The sequence below is a fragment of the Fusarium oxysporum genome, chromosome V, assembly GCF_013085055.1.
Source record: "Fusarium oxysporum Fo47 chromosome V, complete sequence".
Taxonomy (NCBI): domain Eukaryota; kingdom Fungi; phylum Ascomycota; class Sordariomycetes; order Hypocreales; family Nectriaceae; genus Fusarium; species Fusarium oxysporum.
This window is the reverse complement of record NC_072844.1, coordinates 1004691-1018497: the sequence shown is the minus strand read 5'-3', so window position 1 is coordinate 1018497 and position 13807 is coordinate 1004691. Positions and strand designations below refer to the sequence as shown.

Genomic DNA, 13807 nt, shown 5'->3' with positions numbered 1-13807 from the left:
TTCGGATTGGGCAACTTGAGCCAACCAACCGAGAACAAAGAGAGAAAGTAGAGATGAAATCACGACTACTCATCATAATAGCTTCCTAAACTTATGGAGGGTCTGACAAATGCTTAGGCTAAATGTGAGGAGCTTAGACCAGGCTTCCTTAGACTCATGTACATCTCTGTGCAAAACACCAATTATTTGTGTACCATGCATATGGTTACTATATCATGACATATTCATCTTTACAAAGACACGTCATTGTATGAACAAACAAACATCAAGTGGCTTTCAAATTGTGATTGTGCCATTGTAAAACTAATCTATGAATATGCCTTTCCCCATGCCAGTTCACATATCGGTCCATGATAGCACACCAGGTCTCCTGATTGCCTATGTACCCCTTGACATGAGAAGAACAAAGTCTTCTGGGACCTGGACCATGACCAGCAGAGAAAGACAACATGTGGTACCTTAACGAATGCAAGAAAGCAAATGTCAAATTTGCCGAAACATTGTCCCCGTAGGAACGCCGGCCGTAAATCACATCAGGGGCTGGCTGATTGCCTCACAGAGGCCGCCAGTCCAGACTTTGTTCCCCGGTGATGGTTTCTCATCCTCATTGGTATAAAGATTCCTCATCAAACCCCCCAAATAACCCATTCGTCCATCTAGGCTGAGACAAGATTATCCCCGGGCGATCCCCCCAATGTCGTGACGAAGAAGAAAAGTCTGAAGGAGAGACTGTGAAGTGAATTATAAAACTTCTGTAATGGTAAAATTCGCGGAAATAGATAAGGAAAACGTGTTTCATCCATCCCATACAGATGGTAACAGGACTCCCAGCGTGATCAGAAAAGACTAAACGACAACCATCAAAATGCAGTCCGCCAGTCCAAGCAGTCGTGTGAACAGAAAGAAAAAGTCCGGGCGCGTAAATCGTGACAGTGATAAGGGTTCAGGCAGAAGCGTCACCTTTTAAGCAGTGGGAGTGCTCTTGGTGAGCACCAGTCTAGGTGCCTTGCGCTGGCCATCAGCCGAGTCTTGTGCCTTGGCGGCTCGCAGAGCGCCGTTCTTGAACACATTAGCAAAAGAGCTGTTCTCGCTCTCCGTGTTTGAGGCAACACTGTCCACACTGTCCACGCTCTTGCGAGCCTTCTGTCGCGAGCTGGGACGATCAGAGCCAATAGCTCCCCAGCTACCACTAGCAGAAGTGCGCGAGCTAGGACACTCCATATCACCAGCTAAGCTACCAGATCCACTGCGGCCGGAATCGGACTCGTTATCGGTAATAGGTGTCGAAGACTCCTCGGCAGTCTCAGAAACGGGGCTCATGCTTCCGCAAGAACTACCAGTTCCCTTGCGGCGTTCAAGGCCGGCACGAACAAGGTTGTGCACAGCGGAACGACGAGTGCGAGCAGAGAAGTTCTTGCTTCCCTCGTGCTTAGCAGTGGGCTTGGCCTTGAGCTCGTCCAGGGAAGGAGGTCCACGGGGCTGACGGATAGGATGCTCTCCAGCACGGGCCTGACCAGGTCCGTATCCACCAGTCAGGGGGGTGATTGGGAAAGTGGAAGTCTTAGGTCCAGCAGACTTAGGAGCGTCAGAAGACAAAGAAGCAGCTAGAGCACTGTTGACGGGAGCCAAAGATGAGGCCTTCTTGTGTCCACGGCGGAAAGCATTAGCAGAGGGGGGAGGAAGAGGGGCAACCTCGGTGGGGGACTCGTAGCGCTTGGGAGGCGAGTTGCTGCGGAACGAGAAAGGCTGAGACTCAACAGGAGGAGAAACCTGCACCGAGGGCGTGTTCTGCTGGTGGTGGAAGCCTCCAAAGCCGGGGGTCGAGGGCTGCTCGTTGTAGGGCGAGGTGACCTGAACAGAAGGCTGAGGGTCTCCAACAAAATACTGACCAGTCATAGGGTTGTAGTATATCTGCTGCTGCTGCTGCTGCTGCTGAACTTGCTGCTGGGCTTGTTGCTGTTGAGCCTGCTGGGTGAAAGCAGCCTGGACGTTAAGTTGCAGGTTCTGGAGCTGCTGCTGCTGCTCGTACAGAGCAATCTGCTGTTGTGTGAACTGAGAGTTGTTAAGGTTCAGCTGTTGAAATTGCTGAGCAGCTGCCTGGACATTCCTAAGCTGCTGCTGAAGGCGCTGCTGCTGCTGAGCCAAGTACATGTTGGTAGCAAGAAGCTGGGCATACAGGCCAGGATCGTCATGGTTCTGCTCATCCATGGCAAGCTCAGGGGGGGCCAGAACCTGTTCAACAGTGTACTGCTGGCCTACCATTGAGTTGTAGTTGTTCTGAGCACCGTATTGGGGATAGGCCGTCTTGGGGGCGTTGTAGGCGTTGTCCTGGCCCATGCCATAGGCATTTCCAGCCATGGAGTTCCGGGCATACTGCTGCGTGGGACCGGCGGTCGTGGGAGATTGAGGGCCGAAGGAAGCAGCAGTAGCGGACTTGGGAGCCGTTCTGAGGCCAGCAAGGAGGTGTGAACGACTGGTGCGAGGGGTGGGAGCACCAGGGTCCTGATCCTTTGTCTGGTTGATGAGTTCAACCGAGAGAGGCTTGGGGTTTTGGCCACCGCGACGGGCAGCAAGGCCGCCAGTGGGCATGGAGAGGCCGTTAGCGAAACCGTTGGAAGACATTTTGAGCGAGACCGCCTGCGTCCTTGGCTCAAAGCGGGATTGGTAGATCTAAAGATTCGAGAGATAAGAAAAATAGACAGAGAATGTGGTTCGACTAGTTCTTGCGTTCAAGAAAGTAGCCGGTCGGATTAGAAAGTAGCGTTTGTATAAATCAAGGCGACCAAATTAAGCGATGTGGGTATATCGATAAAATCGACAAACGTTGGATTCCGATGAATTGTCGATGCAAAACGTATGCCGAGGAAGCGTCGCGAGAAGCCAAAAGAGGCAAATCCAAGAAGCCGGGTGATCGAACAGAACAAAGTTCAGAGAGGGTCAAAGATTAAATCCAGAATAGTCGATAGAGTAAACAAGTGAAAATTGATGAATGAAAGGGCGACGCGAATACGCGATCGATGAAAGGATATCGAAATGTCGAGCGGTAGATCCCTCAGCGAAGAGTCGTTGAAAAGGATCGAGGGAAGCAAGCTTCAACGAGGTTGAGTACTTGCTCAGACTGTGATCAGGTGACAAAAGCGCCTGGGAATGTGGTCGGTTTGAAGTTTATTCACGCTCAAGCGGTGAGTCGGGTGATTAACACACGACCTGAAACGCGAGCACCAGCTGGTTGTTGTCTTTCCAAGACAGTTTCAGCAGACAACGTCCTCAAAACGATGCCTAACCAGATGTGAATGGTCCAGGTATTATCTTCTATCGAAACCTCCTCTTGTGGAATTTTGATAAAACTTTTTGATGCTTTCGATTATTCTGTGAGTGGAAATTCTGTTCGCAGTCTGATTTCGATGACGGTGTGTCGAGATTAAGCTGTGGTGGTGACGATGATGTATCCGAATACCGAAGGCGGAATAGGCGATAAGGCAAATAATCGACGAAAGAATAATACAGAGATTAAAATTGGAGTTTTCAGGTATCAATCACCAGTAGATAGATGCGCCTTCCAGAGCCTCAGGGTTTGGTCTTGTTCCTACAAATTTCCGTCTTGTCGTTGTGGTTTTTCTTTTCTCTTTGTGGTGTGCAAAGCGGGCAAACGGACGGATGGGCGAGAGCGAATGCGTGCGGCAAATTGAGTGAGAATGGAGTTGACTTGTCTCGCAAACGCGGAAGCGTAAAGCTTGCTTTGAGGAATTGCGATGCAGCCGAAGCGACGCGGGAAAGAGGGAGGAGGGAAAGAGGAGAGAGATGGAAATGAAGGAAGGGCGCAAAATAGTAGGCGAAGGGGAGAGGAAGGAAGGAGGAAAAAAGGAAGTAAGTGGTGGAGTTTAAGTCTAATACGGATACTAGAGGAGAGGAAGGAAGGAGTGGAGATGGAGAGGATGAGCGAGAAGACGAGAAGGCGCGAGTGTCAAATGGAGAACGAGCAAGAGTGGGAAGTGTGGAGACCACAGAAGCCCTTTGCTTGGCGGGCGGGTGTGCTTGGGCGTGCTGGGGGAAGGAAGGAACGGAGGCGATACTGTACGCTCACTGTGCGATGACCCGATGAAGCCTGCCACGATACAGTAGGTCATTAGGGGCCTACTGTACTCCCCAGGTGGGCAGGCGAACCTTCCCACCGCCTTGAGCGATGTTCGTTTCAAAGACTGTGAATGGACAGAAAGCATACAGTGCATCACACGCAGATTAGAGGCTATATTGGCCAGTGAGAATACGTGCCAGCCCCTTGGGCCAATTTTGGATATTCCCTATTCCATCATTTCCCTCCCTCCATCTTCAGAGTCGACACGACGGTAGAAACGCTGGGCAGCAGTCTAAACGATGCTGTTGGATGGATGGAATGAAAGCTACAGGGCTAAGGCACGTTCACTTAGCGGCCAACGCGCTACTGAGAGCCCAGTTGCTCACTAACAAGCCAGGCAAGGGGGCATGGCCGGTATCAACAGTGCCTGAACACAGTGCGAGATCGATCACCTCATTTATGCCTGGGGAACATGGATTTCTTCTGATGCTCGCACGCTCGGCTGAGTTTAATCCATGTATTTGGTTTCGGGCACTGACTCACAAAAAAAGATATATTGATGACGAAGTTGACCCCATCAAACATTTGCTTCACCGCAGGGGAAGAAGTTAGGGTACGTATGCACACAAAAACAAGATTTTTAAGAATACGAATAGCTAAACGGAGCAGCTCATTTAAAATGCCAAAAAGGAAAGCTTCCACAGCAAGCAAAACCTCCCACCTTCCGGTGGTGGCCAATCGTGGCTCGAAATAACACCTGAAGATACTAACTTGGTCGCGCAGTAGTCTCTGACGAGATAGCGCGTGACAATCCAGTAAGGACCTTAGAAGGACCTCCTTCTGGTGGGTATGGACTGGACAGCTCATCCACAAAGACGCCCCCCTGGAGCTTACATGCAAGTGACAAGGGATCCTCGAAGGCTCATCATCTCCAATCAGAGGAGGCTGCGGGCGCCGCGACCGACATGAGGCAGCCTCCAAGGGGTAGACGACAGGGGGCACAGTCTCAAGACGGCGTTTTGGCGTCTGATGCCGCCAATCATACGAGGCCTTTCAGGGGATTGAAGCATCGGATGTGATGGGAGAATGGATCCTTGCCGCTTTTTGTAACGGCCTGATCGGCATCCATCCATTCTTTTCGAGGGCCAGTCGCTTTGAAGCTGTGCCTCTTTGTTGGTTTGATTGTTGCTATATCTGGCTGGCAAGATCAAAGAGATCACGACACGTTGATGAAGGATTCGTGAATTGTCATGGTAGCATACCGACACGCACGCACACAGAAAGGCCTGAGCGTCGCTTCTTAACTCCATAAACGAAACATTATGGGAAGCGAGACACCGGAGATGACAGCAGCCACAGGTTGATATATTCAGCGCCTTGAGGAATGAACCGAGTCCCGAGGAACACAATCGCCAAATAGCCAAGAACGAGTGCCAGACTGACTGCCAGTCGCAATTAAGAATCCCGGTGAGCGACAGGGAAATACCTGGCGCGCTGGGAATCTCTTTGCTGTCAGTGTCAATATCAATGTCAAATTCAAACCCTGTCACGGATCGCCCGCAGTGGGCTTCGTCCCTGCAAAGCATGTCTACTTGCTTTTGTCGTCATGGCCGGACTTATCCAACAGGGCGGCTGTTATTTATTATCGTCGCTTTGCTTATAGCAGGGTCTTGTTATTCTTTGACGCCTGCCTCAGCTTGCCCAGAGTCCGTAATTCGCAGGCAGTCGTTCTATCGGAGTGACCGTTAGCTCTGCCTTAGCACCGACTGCTGCTGCTCAATTCATCCACACGACACCAACAGCACAGCACACGGCCACCTATACCTGAATCTTGGGGAACGGACCATCCCGTCTTGCTTGAAAAAGCATAAACATGAGTATCAGTGCTGTAGCACATCCGTTCTCCTTGTTTGGGCTATCAGTTCGGCAGGTTTATGCCCATCGTGGTCAGCATCGCCCGAGGCCCCTTGTCGGCGTCCAACTAGATTCGTATTTTCCCCACGTATCGAGATGTTTCATCACCGCAGAACTCCTTGTCCATTTCCCATTTCGATCCATCGTCCTGCCCTACCTTACCCTGTCCACTTTGGGGGCTAAGTTCGATGCTAGGCCCAGCACTAAGAAGACCCTGGCTCAACGCGACACGTGCCGTGAAAAGGTGACGCGCTGCCTATTTCTCAGACGAACCGAGGTGATGGTTTTTTTTTTTTTTTTTTAATTTGCTACTAAATAAGTATCTGCATCTTCAACGGATGCAAGTGTTTGTTTTTGGTATGAATAGCTCAGTAGCTTTCCCCATTGTTTCTTCATTCTGGTCGAGCTGCAGCTTGAGAGACATGGCCCAGGTTTTGGAATGAGCTTTGATGCACCATGGACTGGACCCTTGTCTTGAGCCATTGAGAAACGAAACACTATGGCACCGTAGCCACCAAATAAGTCGATGGGACAAGCGAGGGTACTGCCTGCAGCCTGTCCAAACGCAGGTACATGCAACCGTACACACACGCACAAACACACAAAGAAACTTTTTGGGTTTGTGTCAGTGTAGGTTAACTTGAACCCTAATGCGATACGTGGTCGTGTTCGTCTCATTCTATGCAGGGGCTTTGCAAATTGGAGACAGCTTGCAAGACGCGATCACGAACAAGACAACATAACCCAAAAATGAACTAGGTTATTTACCCGCTCCATGTCTTGAGCCTGGCTGGTGTTTACCAGAGGCATAGACATGTCTTGATCTCCCTTATTCTACACGGGGAGATACCGAAACCCATCCGTCATTCTTCACTGACACCGACATGGAAAGTTGTGTTGGTTCTGTGTGTTTCAGTGGTATAAACGGTTGGTTAAACATGCAGCCTCGAGCTATAGGCCACCGTCGGCTCTCTTGGTTCTCTGCATATTTTTGACAAATACCGTGCTCTTACTATGTATCTAGTATGCATAGTGGCGCCTGAGCGCAACCAACAGTGGCTTCAATTATAATGTTTTCGTCTCCCAACCCACATCACGAACCATTCATTTATTGCCGCATATGCATCCCTCATCCTCGCGCTTACGTGCAGACCTCCCTCTTCATACAGTACAGCTTTATCAAGCATACAGTCGGTATTTCTTGCAGGTCGCGTCTAACAACCAATATCATAACCTCCCAACCGCCCCTTTACGCGCTTGCCAACGGCTCAGCACCAATAAATCACCACCAAGGGACGCAAGACGCACAACATCACAATGTGCAACCGCATGCAGATATGCAGCCATCATGTAATGCCCACGGCGCTTACAAAAGGGGCTTCTGCACCGTTTACATACCGTATTTAGTATTTAGCGTAAAGTGCGTGTAACCGAAGGTCTAGAGCTTTTGCTTGTTGTGATCTGCTTGTCTGAGACCTTGCAGCCGCCGTCGCGGTTATGCCCGAGTAGTTGAATCGATAGCGTGGAAGCTATTGAATCAACCCAATTATTTTCATAATTAGAAGAGAACCTTTAATTACAAGGGTCAGGTCAATTATGCTTTTGGTCATTGAGTTGGTGAAATTACTCCATCGTCTCTCTGATCTCTTACAAGGTCAGTTGCGGCACATCCCTAGTCAATCAACCTACCCTGCATTAGAAGGGCTCTGAGTCTGAGATGTGTCACGACTTCAACGTAAACTTTTGTTGAAAAGTCTCATTGAGTTCAAATTACCAATTCTCTTTCGACTCTGTGGCATTAGCTGCTTCGCATTGTTCTTATGCCTGCGACTTGCAGTAGCCCTGTCGTAACTGCGCCCAGACATATTCAAGTTCCATGTCCCTAGTAAACTCTGTATAAATTGACACGGAGCCTCACTCGGCAGATCGGTTTGACACGCTGTCACTAGTAAAACTTTCGTAGACTGGCATTTCAATGTAAGAAAACGGGTAGCGGCAGTTCGGTAAAGTTTATACCAGATCGTTGGGTATGTCTTCAGATGTGAATGAGATGAGTTTCGACTGGGCTTACCGAGGCTGGGTTCCTGGAAGGTTGAGAGGCTATCGAGACCACTTGAAGAAGACATGACCAAATGAAAGTGAATAACTGTGCTGGACAATTCTGAGTCCCGGGAAGGTCATGACTGTTATTCTGTGTTGTTGTGAACTTATACTTGGCTATGGCCTGTGTGGACGGGGTGTTGATGAGCTTCGACTATCACCTCACCCACATGGCGCGAGTCAGGATCTCGATATAGAGTCGTCCGGTAATTTGCTGTTATCACTACCACCGCTTGGACAAAAGAACAATAGCTGTGATTGTCCTCTTTAGATTGTGATAGACTCTGCAAGTAACCCTGTGACGCACAAACCCGACGACCTGATATGTAATACTGGAAGCTGAAAAACAACATTGTGAGATGTAGTTCATACGAGGCTAGAACTTACAAAAGAAAAGTATTTAAGTGGAATTTGGGCTGTGCGTTTGTAGGAGTTGTGCCTTGGGTGAATAAGAACCCAGCTCACGTTGGCAATTGAAGTCACCGAGACTCAGCATGTACCCTATATCTATTGTGAGCCTAACTATATATTCCGTGAAGCGGAATCAGTAAACCATGGTCTCAAATCGCCTCCAAATCCTCAGATTTTCGTTCGATATTCTGCAAAGTAGGTTCCAGAGCGTTGTGGATTTGGGTCTCGGCGGTTCCAACGACTTCCAACAACGTCTCGAGAAAGACCATGGAGAGTCTCAGGATATACCAACAACACCAGTTGTTAAAGCAATGGAGTACTATCCGAACGAATAACTTGGGGAGAACTGTAAAAGGAAATGTTGAGACGGGTTTTGCTATATGTGAATCTGAGAACATCAACACTGCACGACGACTTCAGACTGGAATCCCAGTGACTACATTCCGAATTTATAAGGAAGGACGCATAAATATTAACGAGAGCCTCAGTTGATGAGTGGGATAATTGAGCAAGGGGCTACCTATGAAGGCCAAAATACTCATCCTTGGCTACCCACGAGTCTAACTGTTGTGTTGTTGAGTTTGAAGAGACAAGTTCAATACACTCATGTTATTCGGGTCAGAAATATATCTTGTAGAGAGGTAATTGATCCAAGAGAGCAAAGTAACGTAAAGCGTATATGTACCATCTAGCACAATTTCAATGTGGGATAATAGCCAGCATTAAACTGGCATAATAGACGGAGAAGGACCTTGTTATTCCAAGGATTACCACAGAATGAGAACCACGTGATGGCTAAAGTTCCCTTCGACATATAGTTTGTATTTGTACTTACTAGAATGTAATGACCTTGTCTAGTCACCTCATACTGGCTCGCTTGCTCTTAGATAGCTACCCCCAGTTCAGCCCTAGGCCGCTAAGCATGGCTAGAACCTTGGTGAGATCGACCTTGACGATTTCAAGTTCCATCTTGAACTGGATGATAAACAAGTAACCCTCCCTCACCTAGCAGCACACTCTTCAACGATGACGACAAATCTACGAATGACTGGTATGAACTACACTAGGAACAGGATGCTGAGTTCCCGATTCGCTGTCCCTGCTCATCACCACGTGGCTTGCTATCAAGGTACTAATCAAGTCATATCATAAACTCCGTGTCAACTCGGACCGAGCGTTGGTCGCCGGAGAGAAATGCATTCTGCAGAACCTCAAAAAGATGCACTACAACCCACACTAAACAGATACACAAACTCAAGTACCTCTGAACCAATAAGGTCCTTTCACAAAACAGGGAAAGGAACACAAAGCGGCCCTATGTAATGTATACAAGCTGCAAGCTGTCAGTGACACCACCTCCATGCTCAACCTCCCACGACATTCCCCAATGACACTTGCCCCTTCGAATCTGCAAACACCTAAAGCATACGCGCTAGAAGCATCCAAAAGGGGCATCATCTTTCGACCATCCCAGTCGTCCACTTACAAAGCCAGGCCAAATCTGCGACCATATCAAAAAAGTGTTTCAATATCCCAGGTCCTACAACATATGCAGATGCACGAAACACGTCATGCGGACATGTTACAAAAGTCCCACAGCCGGGCTTTGTTATAAATCTTCCTATCCTAGACCAAGCGTATCTCTCCCCACAAAAGCCATCAGCAAGGGGGTAAATAGTCTGTTCTTGTTTCTGACAACTGACCCCGTAGACTAGGACTTCGATTCAGCTTGGTCGTATCCCGTACCTAGCTCTCACTCCTGTGTCAACTCAATCTCTCAATATCAGCCCTACAAACCCCCTCCTCTCACGAGCACATGTCCTCATTCCCCGTGATCACCCGCTCACGGCACACGACCTTCGAGGTAATTTCCTCTCATCTGACGTGAGATCTCTAAGTTCTTCCCAGCCGCCTTTATACTATCCTATCCTAAGCAGAACGAAGACCCCATATATTCTCTCCAGAGCTTACCGTACCGGAGTATCATAGGCCAAGAGAACTCGGCACACATCGCCGAGCATCGACGCAATGTAAGCTTAGGGGCGGGCGGGTAAATCACCTGAATTCGGTGAAAGGTGTATAAGTCGTTGGTTTGATCTTCGGTCCTAGACCTGCATAGGCTGCATGACGCGCGAGTGTTCCCCTCCCGCACGAGGCTTTGCAACGGCTTTTAGTCTTTGGTGATCTTCTATGTTGTTTCTGCATTTGGTGATCCATTCGGGCATCGGGTATCTTCTCTGGGATACGTCCGAGGCTTAGTCCTACGATAAGCACTTGCAAGGTATGGACTTTGGCAGACTCCTCTGTAAGGCTGACGAGAGCTTCATGGTACAAATCCCGTGATATGCCCTCGAGGCTGCTTACTTTTACAAGGACTTGAAGACGTGTTCGAATGGCGACCCGAGCAGTCCGAGTCAAAGTCTCCATCGATTATGGAGCTTTGTTGAAGGCATTCGCGAGTGGCTTGGGGTACAAGATCAATGTGGGGCTTTGCATGCGTAGATGATGAGAATGATTCAGTGATCATGCTACGATGCCTATGTCTGGCAGAGAAGGCAAGAATAAGATAACGTTGACAGAAAACAGGTCATTATATCATCATGAGCCAAGATCTAAACCTCGACATAAAAAACTTTATGAAATACATCTTCAGTTCCATGCGCCCTTAGCCTAATAGCCAATAAAGTAGATGAGTACCTTAAGGGGTATATTATACTGAGCAGTGCAAAACAAAAATCCAACCCAAATCCAAAATCGAAACCAAGTGAGACAATGCGTCGCTTCAAAACAGCGGCGCAGGCCGTGGGTCATTCAAGTAAGACATGAGAAAAGGAAATTTTGCCCAGAAGCGCAGTTGTTGCACCACGTCCACCTCTAACATAAGTCGTAAACGGTCGTTACACATGGGCCCCTATGCCAGACCAAAAGTGCCAATCACGTTTGGTCGGGAAAGTCAACTGAAAGTAGTACACATGGTCGTTACGAAACTGTCAACCCGTCATCGCATCTCCTCAGGCCGGACTGTTGCTCCGTAGAAACCGCCCCCGTGATTGCCACCGGAGGCCGCACATGCAAGGCAGACTCCGCCGCCATAGACACGCGTATGTCTCGTCCATCCGGCGCCTTCGGAGTCGAGAACACCAATAATCTCGCCCTGGACGCCGATCTCCACGGTTCCTGCGTTGGGTGGGGCCGGTGGAAGCAACGGGCTTGCAGGTGGGTAGGAACTGGGCGAAAAAGTCAGATCGGCAGCATCCGACATCCCTTGAGATGACTGAGGTACGGGCACTCCGATAGGAAGGGTCTTATTGTAAGAGCGCCGGCGGGTGACCGACGTTGATGTTGAGTTGTCAGGCAGAACAGTGTTGGCTGTCGACGACATGTAATCCGGGTTAGGCTGACGAATAAAACTATCTTCGCCTGGTCGTGGGCGGTCATCAAAAGTGAAGACGGCTGTGCTCAGCTCAGGCGGCGTCAGAGGTGGTGCAGGAGGTGGTCGCGACATGACATGTCTGGACATGAGATTGTCTGTACTCTGCCAGTTGGGGTCGATGACCAGTTTCTTGTCTGTTTGCTTGGCATGCAACATATGCTCAGGGGCCATATCCTCCTGGTTAGCAGGCGGCGTCATAGTCTTCTCATTCATAGCCCAAAAGGGTTGCGACTGAAGCCGTCGAGTATGCGACAATGATGAGATGGGTAGGGTTTGCTGATCCAAGCCGCGCATCTGTCGCAACCATAGGTAGAGTCGCAAAACGCAAAAGCGTGCGATGACAGCAACAGCAAAGATTGCGAGGCCAGCTTGAAGAGTTTGAAAGGAGGAAGACGACTTGTTCAAGTAGTTGCTGTGAGTTGACGTTGAGGTGGTGGTGTCAGGTGTAAGTTGTGTTACACCTCGATTAGTTACGGGCATGGTGCGTAGTTTATGTCAGTGACTGATTGATATATTCGCGGAAACTTAATTTTGGCGCCGTCGGTCACTTGGCGGGGCCAAAGGTCACTCTACTTTCTGCGGTCAGACGGTGACTTTCTGGGGGTATGCTTGCCCGTTGCGTTGACAATCCTCGTCTGGGTTGGTTGGGCGGAGTCGACTCTGTAGACAAGAAGGCTGGGCTGGGCTGAATAGACAGGGTTATTGGTGGTCTTGAATCCGGTCGATCTAAGGCTATGCTTCAAACACCCGCGTTTAAGGGCGCTTGGTCAGAAAGAGAAAACGAGTTATGTTCGTTTGGAGAAAAGCGGCGACTGAGTAAGCCTTGTGTGTCTCCAGACTTTGGTAGTGGCTTGTATCAGATAGATTATCTGGTTGATGACTCGATCACGAAATAACTTCCGTCGCAAATCTCAACGCTCAGTAAATGCTGGAGCCGATTATGCCGACGTATACCAGAGGATCGCCGTCGGATTATTTCCCAGCAATGCGAATATGGTAGATGGCCTATTGGTCGCCTTTGGATCACCAAAGTGATGCTCGAGTTGTGATTAAGTAGATAGGGCGTGGTGTGAAGCCTGCCATATGAGATGCATATAAGAGGAGTCAAAAGATCAAAGTGCAAAAGCAATACCGGTTATTTGTGTAAGGTTACATAGCTGGGGGTACTGAGTCTTATATGATGGTTGTTCATGAACCGATGGAAACTCTCGAGTAAGGTCAATGTAGCAAGCCAAGCCAAGAGCATCACTTGATGAACTTTGGGTCCAATGTCGAAGGATAGTACGACACCCCTCTTCGACCACACCCTGCTCTTCGAGGGTCTGGGCTAGGAATATGGAGAAAATGAACATGGATTCTCTTTGTAAAGGAGCGGAAAGAAATGCTTCAGACAGCCTCTTTCAAAGGGGCTACTAATCAAGACTAGCTGTGGCTTCGGTCCCGGGACGTGGGTACGACGTTTGACTTGTAGGGGTGGCTTCGACAAGTGGAGTATTGATTTCTGGAGGCGTTGGAAGGATTTGAAAATGACCAAATAAGTGTGGCTCTGGCCAAGGTTGCCCGAGTTCTAGGAAGTTGTCACTGAAGACTTCGACAAGAGCTGCCAGTGGGACGAGCCTTTTGTCGATCGCTCCTTGCGACATTTTTGGCATGATCTCATGTGTAAGTCAGAAAGGACTGGGGTTTTCATGATGAAACATTAATCGGGGGCAGGGAATGAGATCCTAGAAGCAAGCGTGAGATTGCAATGTCATCGCAAGCTGAGCCGGGCTGGACCGTCTCAATCAAAGTTGATCAAGGAAACTCGATGAACCGCGTGCTCCAAAAAGTCTCCAACCATCAACAGCTGGCCATGGGGTCGTCGAATAAAGTCA

At 49.1% G+C, this 13807-nt stretch overlaps 3 protein-coding genes across 3 annotated transcripts; all 3 read right to left on the bottom strand.

Annotated features, from left to right (window-relative positions):
* Nucleotides 1–707: 707 nt before the first annotated feature.
* On the bottom strand, nt 708–3094 carry FOBCDRAFT_33550 (uncharacterized protein). The gene has a single exon (XM_031183493.3). It carries the CDS (start codon nt 2620–2622, stop codon nt 964–966), a length of 1659 nt encoding a protein of 552 aa, XP_031039135.2. The 5' UTR covers nt 2623–3094; the 3' UTR covers nt 708–963.
* A 1564-nt stretch (nt 3095–4658) lies between these two features.
* Nucleotides 4659–6042, bottom strand: FOBCDRAFT_222685 (uncharacterized protein). Its single transcript, XM_059609614.1, has 3 exons — nt 5921–6042; nt 4745–5806; nt 4659–4688 (listed from the first exon to the last, which is right to left on the bottom strand). Exon 2 carries the CDS (start codon nt 5659–5661, stop codon nt 5011–5013), a length of 651 nt encoding a protein of 216 aa, XP_059467190.1. The 5' UTR covers nt 5662–5806; nt 5921–6042; the 3' UTR covers nt 4659–4688; nt 4745–5010.
* A 5294-nt stretch (nt 6043–11336) lies between these two features.
* FOBCDRAFT_33545 (uncharacterized protein) lies at nt 11337–12540 on the bottom strand. The gene has a single exon (XM_054704542.2). The coding sequence runs from the start codon at nt 12411–12413 to the stop codon at nt 11499–11501; it is 915 nt and encodes a 304-aa protein (XP_054560517.1). The 5' UTR covers nt 12414–12540; the 3' UTR covers nt 11337–11498.
* Between the last annotated feature and the right edge of the window lie 1267 nt (nt 12541–13807).